At 41.0% G+C, this 9,051-nt stretch overlaps 1 protein-coding gene across 1 annotated transcript; it reads left to right on the top strand.

Moving 5' to 3' along the window:
* Positions 1–426: 426 nt before the first annotated feature.
* On the top strand, positions 427–3,088 carry MED30 (mediator complex subunit 30). The gene is made up of 4 exons (XM_053466846.1): positions 427–744; positions 1,488–1,646; positions 2,323–2,433; positions 2,793–3,088. Exons 1-4 carry the CDS (start codon positions 547–549, stop codon positions 2,886–2,888), a joined length of 564 nt encoding a protein of 187 aa, XP_053322821.1. The 5' UTR covers positions 427–546; the 3' UTR covers positions 2,889–3,088.
* Positions 3,089–9,051: the final 5,963 nt, after the last annotated feature.

Raw genomic sequence — 9,051 nt, forward strand, 5'->3', positions numbered from 1 at the left:
ATTACAGTTAAACACGTGCACCGCTGAAACGTTAAAACGTCACAAAGGGCACAAAAAGAAAAAAAAAACAGTCTGGTCATTAAGGGGTTAATGTGTCAATGAGGCCAGACATTAGTTTTTTAGTTAGTGCATATTATTTACATGATAGGTCATTCAAGGGTTAATATTTAACCTCCAATAGAAAGTTTCCAGGTAGCTCACACCGTACCAAACATTTAGAGCGACTGTCTCTCCTAAACAGGGGTACTTTGATGCTATCGCACTAGCTACAATGAGGTTATAGTAACGTACAACTCTGACAGACACCGTATAATTTTGTGGATTTATTTTTGGGCGTAAACTGACACGCCTGTTTTACAAACAGGAAGTGAAATTGGAACCCGACAGGGAAAAACTTCCGTCAGCCATCTTGGGAAGGTCAGAAAACCAGTCTGTGTTCGCTGCGGCCGCCATCTTGGTGGGGTCCTAGCGGTACTTAGCAGTGCGTTTTCGATACGTTACAGCGGATTGGTGAAGTGACCCAGGTCTCGGTACGGTGGTTGGGAGATGTCCACGCCGCCCCTGTCGGGAGCCGGTATGACGGCTGCGAGCGGCCCTGGGCCCTTTCCTGGTGCTCAGGCAGCCGCTGCTGCGGCGGCCGCCCGGGAGGTGAACACGGCGTCTCTGTGCCGGATCGGGCAGGAGACCGTGCAGGACATTGTGTTTCGGACCATGGAAATATTCCAGCTGCTCCGAAACATGCAGGTGAATGGCGCTGCACGGGCGGACCGCCACACGGACATCATTAGGGCCCCCCAACTCTCCTGTAACAGCCCCTAAAGTCAATCATTACTGACAGCGCATTGCACCCCGTCAAACCACGCCAGGAGGGCATTACCGAACTCTTAGCACCCCTTTAACAGTGACCTTACTGAACCCCTTGTTTACACCCCCTTTGACCTCCTCCTAATAACACTCTCTCCTGTTATATATATATATATATCAGGCCTGTAAATTCTCTGTATTATTGTAAAACTGCAGCGATATCTTGAATAACACATTTTAAGGAGTTTCTAGAAAAGGCTGATTTTCTCATGAAAGCATCGATGTGCATGAAAGTGAGTGGAATGTCACGGGCGGTAAGGTGGCGTAGTGCGTCCCTACGCTAGCAATGTGTAGATTAGGGTAAACCCACTCTGCCCGTCTCAGGTATGGGTGATTTACTTTTCCCGGCCCCTCTACTGGATGATGTTTACAGGAGGGCTTAATGTAGAATGTGAGGCTTCCGTGTGATCTTCATGCATGTTGAGTCAGAATGTAGAATGTGGGGCTTCCGTGTGATCTTCATGCATGTTGAGTCAGAATGTAGAATGTGGGGCTTCCGTGTGATCTTCATGCATGTTGGGTCAGAATGTAGAATGTGGGGCTTCCGTGTGATCTTCACACGTTGGGTCAGCTGGTATTTTAGGAGACTAATTGCAATGTTGATTCATTTTTGACGTTTTTAGCTTCCTAATGGAGTCACGTACCATACAAGCACCTACCAGGACAGGCTTGGAAAGCTCCAAGAACATCTGCGCCAGCTGTCGGTACTTTTCCGCAAGCTACGTTTAGTGTACGACAAGTGCAACGAAACCTGCGCCGGGCTGGACCCTGTGCCGGTAGAGGTAGGTCCCCAGCTGATCTGCAGCACACGGTCTGGGCTGAAGTGCACTCAATGAAGTCTCCATATGTTTCCACGTTGTGGTTTTTTTTTATTCTTTAATGCAATCAGAATGTAATTTAGTATATTGTTAGAATGTTTGGTTCACATCTATGTTACTGCAGTACATCTACCTGTTGAGATCGTTAGTTTGTGGCCATTAAATGATCAGAAAATTATTTTGACACGCCTTCTGCATTTAATCAATTATTAATATTCCCTCCATTCCGCCCCCTACGTTGTAATGTGTTTGATGTGAAATCCTAAGCACCAGCTCTTTACTTGAATGACATGCGATAGTATAGACGGGTAGCAGTAGTGTATAGTCCTGAACCGTGCCGCTCGGGGGTACAGTGATGATTAAAAGATGTGATGGTGCTGCCTGCCCTCGGTGACTACATGGAAAGTCACCCAAAATATCACGACTGATAACAATGGCTGCCTCCAGGTCTGCAGAATGAAATAAACCCAACATTAGTGCTGATTTGCATTACTGTATACAGCGCTGTACTAAAAGCTTAAAAAATAATTGATTCATTAATGTAGGTAATGTCATTTTTTACAGATGAGTATTTTAAGATCAAAGATGCAAAAGTAAGGTTTTTTTTTTTGTTTATTATTATTTTTTTTTTTACTTGCAGCAACTTATCCCGTATGTTGAAGACGATTGCTCAAAACATGATGACCGCAGTGCTGCCAATCCGCTTCGATTCGCAGCCGAAGAAAAGAGGGAAATCATGGAAGTAAATAAGGTATTACATTTCCAGGCTAAAGGCTCATCTGTTAGATAAGAACATAGCTATTTCACAGAGGGGTAGTAGATGTGTGGAATAGTCTCCCAGCAAAAGTGATAGATGTTAATACACAGGGGGAGCATAAGCATGCGTGGTATAGTCATAAACCTACCGTGAGTGTAACTCAAGGCCCTATTTAGTGTATCTATAGCCAGACTAGATGGGCCCTTATCTCCTGTCACTTAACTCGTACTTTATTAAGGTTACTTGTTAAGGCGTTTCAGGTAGTTTTATTCATTATCGGGAACCATTGGCAGAAATGCTGAACTTTAGGTAAAAATGCACCGTTGTATCTAAAGAATATGTTTTCCCTACAGAAACTAAAACAGAAGAACCAGCAGCTGAAGCAAATTATGGATCAATTACGGAATCTGATATGGGACATAAATTCAATGCTGGCCATGAGAAATTGAGAATTTGTGTTTACGATTTTATTTTGTATTTTTTTTTTAAATACTTAATGAAGAAAATGTAGATTTTTTGTTACATTTTGTAAAATGCAATCTGTTTAATAAATATTCTGTATAATACCGATTTGGAGCTGCTGTGTTTATGTATTTTGTATTTATGCAAATGAATGTTCAGAAGCTATAAATGTTTGTTTCAAGACCTACCCGTTGGCATTTATTTGTGAGACAAACATTTTGATTACATGCGTTTCTCTTCTTATATTTATTCAATGTAAGTGCAAGCGTTTGGCTGATAAAATGATATTTGTAGCTGAAATCACTAAGGAAGATCTACCATATTTACCAAATATTAAATTTTGCACTTTGAGGCACGGTGTAATGACATGCAAATATACGTGTTTTGGAAACCTACATGTGGGAGAAATGTTACACCTGCCGCAAGTTCGGTGTCTGGTTGATTGCTGGATAGCTTTTCTTTGCTATTCTGAAAGTTACCGCTTTAGTTCTTGTATTTGTAGAATAGGGATTTACGTGGCCGAGGTTACCAGTCATCAGTACATCTCTCGGTGAAATCGTTATAGTCCCACATCACACCCTGATCGCGGCTCTGTACTACTGAATAAAAAACCTATAGAGTAGTAGAAAAACACGGAAAATCACCAGTTCAGGGCTAGGGACTATGTTTTGCACTTTCCATCCATCTCATGACCTATTGAAGCCCCGACTGTTGCTTAGAATGCGTTTCAGGGGGAATCTCATGATAACCGCCGTCTGCAAAAGCAATAGGATAGTCCAAAAAACACAAAGAGAAACCCAAATAAAGATAAAACTAAAATATAACTTTCAATTAATCTATAACAAAAGAAAAAAGTGAAACAATCAAATAACCCTCCTGATAGCACAAGGCAAGAGGAAGATACAAAACACCGTGCATGTGGCTAAATGCACCTGGTAAGTTTTCTTAGTGGTTAAGAAGTAACTCTATATCTCCAATAGCACTCCTCTTAAAATAGATGGTAGGTTCACATAAATATAGAGAGGACTAAATAGCTTCATAAATAACGGTATAAGGTCATGTACCCTGCATAAATAAAGTAATTAGCTGGATACCGCCCATCAGCGGTGGATTGTATACGTTCTTAAAATACAGAGCGTTCAAATAGAGAGGATGCAGGAGATCGCCTGACGTGCGCTTCACCTTAATGGCTTCGTCAGACGCTATGCAAATATATGATAGAGCATTAAATAGGGACTGTCACCCACTGAACAGCATGGTTGGCGTACCTGGGAACTCTGGACTCTGAATGCGGCACAGGGTTCTCTGGGTCATGGCACTCAGTCTTCAGGCCGTAGGAGAAGCTTTTAGGCCCAGCCACCCCAGCCTTATTGCTCTCCCAGCCCCATACAAATTCATGTTTTTGTGGGCTACGCAACCCCCTCCCAAAGCCACTGCCCCAAAGAAAGGGACTCTGGGTAGCCGCAGCCAGGTGTGATGGTAGGTATCTATCGACATACAAATAGGAATACATAATAGGTAGACTTTTAACACAGATTGGCACATGGATATTACCTTCCCGGCAATCTCTGGGAAGAGGCAGATAACTTCATTTCACATTGAATCTTAATTACCGTCTTAAATGTTTCTCGCTCTATTTGACCTCCATCAATATTCAGAGAGGACTCGATAAATGTGCTCATCGAGCCTTTAAAGAAAATTACATAATGCATAATCCCAAGAAATTAATACAATTAAAATTCACTGTAATTAATATCTCTGTATTTTATTGTGCTCCGAAGAAGCGGCACGCATTTCGGAAGCTGGATCTACCGGCGCGCAGTAATAACCATTTGTTAATTCCCCAAAGAAACAGAATTTTCCTTCTCTTCAATATGATATATGCTTATTATGCAACTATTGCCTTCCTCCCCCCAGTAATGGATCCCATGGACCTTATTTACTTTGCCAATTGAATTTGCTTCTGCATTGGAAGTGTTATATATTGTCTCCTGGAAGAAGCAGAGATGAAAGCGGAGCCGGCTGAATCTGTTTGTAAATAGCTAGCATATGTAAGAAAAAAAAGCCTTCGTTCTGCATCTAACAATACGAGATCATATGTACACAGATTATAATTGCTCTCCAGGTATAGGCAGAGTCATAACATTGCCTAATGAGCTCTAGAATCAATTTATAATATACCCTTAGGTGGCAGCATAAAGTTGGGAAGAAGAATTGTAGTAGATTATAGCAAACACAAAATCCCATTTGCGATGGGAGTGCGCGCGGTTTTGCTGGTCTAATTGGTTTCTGAAGTGTAACTTTCTTTGATTGTGTCCATTTGTTATATCAAAGTGGGCTAGAAACGCGTAGCATTGCCTATTCAGAACCGAATACATTGGAAAGCATGAATATTTAGAAAGCAGGCCATAAATACGTTCTAATGGGGGGGCCAAACATAATAGCGCTAGTGACCTTCTGAAATGTAGTCGACTCGCCACTTTATCCCCTTAAGGACAATGGGCGGTCCCTAAACCCATTGAAAACAATGCATTTTGAGCCCGTACATGTACGGGCTTTGTCATTAAGGGGTTACACAACGGCTAAAGATGAATTGTTCCATTCACCATTACAACACGCTAATAAAAAGCATAACCGTACCAATAATTACGTTGGGTGACTGCTGACCCTGAGACTCTTGAAATATTAACCCTTTAATAGCCCATTTTGAAGATTCTATGTACTGACTTGTCACCAAATGGCTCTAATACAGGTCCTCATGGAAACCTCGACTTTAAAAATACACTTGAGTCACCTGCAGTTAAGCAGGGATATCAACGATAACATACTGGTAGTAAAAGCACCAATTGGCAGTCTTATATATGATCACAGCAGGGTGGAATAAGAAGGAGTCAGCTCCAGACTGTGTGACCTTGAGAATCAGCCCCTTCACCCAGAGACCCTGAGATTGGGGCAACTACCATGGGACTCAAGGTCAGACCTTGAGATTCCACAGGTCTGATGATAGCGTAATATATATCAAGGTAAGTCAGGTAGTCCAAAAAAATAATATTAAGGGTATTTGGTTGGAGATAACGGTGCTGTTGCTGGGCAGGTAAGATGACAGCTGGTCCTGCCTCCACCCCAAACCAGGAGGTTTCTTGTTGAGAACATTTAGAGTATCGGTTTGTGTTGGGGGACTAGTTTAAAAACTCACTAGACTCTGAGGGCCAATTTTCTACTCTGGAATTAGCAACGATCAACTGAAATGACATAAACAAACGTTGTAATAGCTGCGTAAAACCTCCCATTTTTTCTTGCTTTTTTGTTAGTTTATTTTTTGTAGACTTACTTTTTCTTTCACGGTGCCTTATGTCGCATTGATCGTGCACCATAGGTGACGACGGGTCCAACGACCAGTCATTTCTTCTTTGCTTGGCTCCATTGTGTCTTGTTGGTTGCGTAAACATAAAGTGACATCATTTTACCATATAAATAAACTCTTCTTCTGACAGACTGCCATTGCCCTTCCTATGAGCCAGTCTGTGCCTCCATGTCATTATTATGATAGATCTCTGCTCCTGACCACAGCGGCTATCAGGCTGCCCTTTTGTTGGCTCCATTTTGTTTATACTATTAGACTGTTCTCCGGTACCGCTAACATGGCATGATTACTTTGTCACTACTGTAAGGCAGAAATCTTCATAGACGTTCGTTGTGAAAGACTCCCTTTAGCTACTCCTCATTGTTCGTCCATCTAGGTGCTCTGATGCGACCTTGACATGCGTAAGGTCATTGGGAAGTTGCTGGACAGGTGAGATGATAGATGGCCTCTACCCAAGGTGGGGATATACTCAAGTTCATCTTGTGAGGATTACTGCTCCCAGTTGGATTAGTATTGTATTGTCATTGTTCACATAAAGTTAGTTGTGACGGAATGACCTGTCATACAGGGCCCCAAGGTACTCAAAGATGGCTCCAGCCTGGCTGCCAAATTTAAAAAAATGCATATTAAAGTACCTACAAAATGCTTTAATATACGTTATTCTTTTGTGAGGCTGTCAGGGACAGTAAATTGTCCTTTTTAACTGTAAACTGTAACAAAATCAGACATCTGGTCCCAGCTTTTAGAAATATGTTATTTAGAACATCTTCCCTGTACCTGTCAGATTGCTGAAGCCCACAGAGACACAAATCTAACAAAATGAGACATCTGGCACCCAGCATTTACGAGTACATTATTTAGAACGTCTTCTGGTATGTGTCCGGCTCCTAAAACCTACAGATATTTAGCAACCCATGGCCCCGTCCTCTGAACTCCTAGAACCCTGTCTAATTTGATGTTATGGGGACCCTTCGCTTTATTGACCTAAGTCTACACCCAAGCCTCTATTGAGATAAAGTACAACGACTAATTAAAATATCATTTAATTTGAACCCTTTAGAACAATGACAAATAACAGTTATTAACTGCTTTGGGGAAAAGAACTGACAGTATTAATATGTGATATGTACATGGGACCTGTCAACACAAAATACGACGTCTGACAAAATGAAGAGCCTTAATTTACAACTCGCCGAGCCGCTGCGGGACACTGGGTTCTTAAAGTTCTATGATTTATTGTGCAAGAAGAATACATCACACTACACTTGCCTAGAGATTGATTATGTTTTATTGACACCATGTGATGTAATTGCATGTCCAGTTGGTGAAAAATATGTAACCCTTTATCCTGCCGGCAGTTAATATGTCACTGAGAGCTCAGGATTGTTCTGGAACCGAAAATTAAAATATTCAAGTTTGTTCAGATACCATTAAATATTTTTTTTAAAAAAAAAATCTGTCATTTTTATAGCAAACTAAAGATCCTCGGCCGAGCCGGACTGGGGATAACGAGGCGCCCAGGCACTCTGAGGAAACGTTACAGCAGAGTATGGGGTGCTGATCAGTCTGGGCCCGATCCTCAGTGTTTTTAATATCTTTATATAGGTTGTGAAAATACTCTTTTTGTGGTAGGCCATAGTTGGATTTTTATTCCTGTAGGTTGGGTGACTTCATGTCCCAGAATGTCCTGCACACTCCTGAAATGTCCTCCCATGGTTCGGGCAACCTTGTACCGGGTCATTGGATATGCATTTAGAGCAGTGCAGGCTACGCATGGTGCTTTTTAAAAAACAATTAAAACAATATGTTCACACAAACATAAAAAGGTATCTCGTTGATGGCCCCCCCACAGACCGCTTGTCTGTCGATGCCCTTCACACATGAGATTTTTGACTCCTGACAGGTTAATTGTAAAATCTAATTCCCGTCAAATATACTTTATATATCAATACATCAGCTATAAAGCATAGCGACATAAATTTATAGAACTTCGTTACCTTTTATTATCGATAATAATATCGATATTTCCCAGCACAGAGTATGGATGAGATGAGAGTTACCGTGTTACGTATTTCATGGCAGGGGCACTTTAATAATAACACAGATGGAAATGGAAAGCAACGCCATATATTTCATGACCGTTATCAAGATTCTAATTTTTTTGTATGCAAATCAGATAAAAGATTACATTTAGCTCGTTTTAAATGCAGATTGCATGCGAGAAAGGATAAATGTCAACAAATGTCACATTTCTGCCGCTGCACGCCATTGAAGCTTTTAGTATATGGGAACTGACAAAGTGCAGAAGGACATTAATGAATTTTGTTTATCGCCGCCCTTGTCATTTACCCCTTTTATTTCTGCAAGTTAAATGAGGTTCTCACCTCCGATGAATATCAGCGCCAACCTTGCTTTTTTGTTTCAACCCAGAGTAAATATTAGCAATTCAAAATAGGATCATGGTGTGTCTGGGCTATAATATAGGTTACATGAGAATTGCAGATTTTTTTTTTTTAAATATACAGTTCATTTCACATTTGTAAAATAGAAACCCAAAAGTAAAAAAGGCCACAATCATTGAATGCTTTCAGGAAATGCCGGATCTATTTAGAAAACCTTTGAAATTAATGAAATAGTGTCTTACTAAAGAACAGAAAGCTTACTTGTTACTTATTTAAAACTATTATTAAAGGAACAGATTTGTTTTTTAAAAATGAAATCCTTTGCCATACTTACGAAGTGTCCCTGTTTTCACAGGACTGTTCCAGGCCCATTGGGGAGATTTT

The sequence above is a fragment of the Spea bombifrons genome, chromosome 5 (assembly GCF_027358695.1).
Source record: "Spea bombifrons isolate aSpeBom1 chromosome 5, aSpeBom1.2.pri, whole genome shotgun sequence".
NCBI lineage: Eukaryota > Metazoa > Chordata > Amphibia > Anura > Pelobatidae > Spea > Spea bombifrons.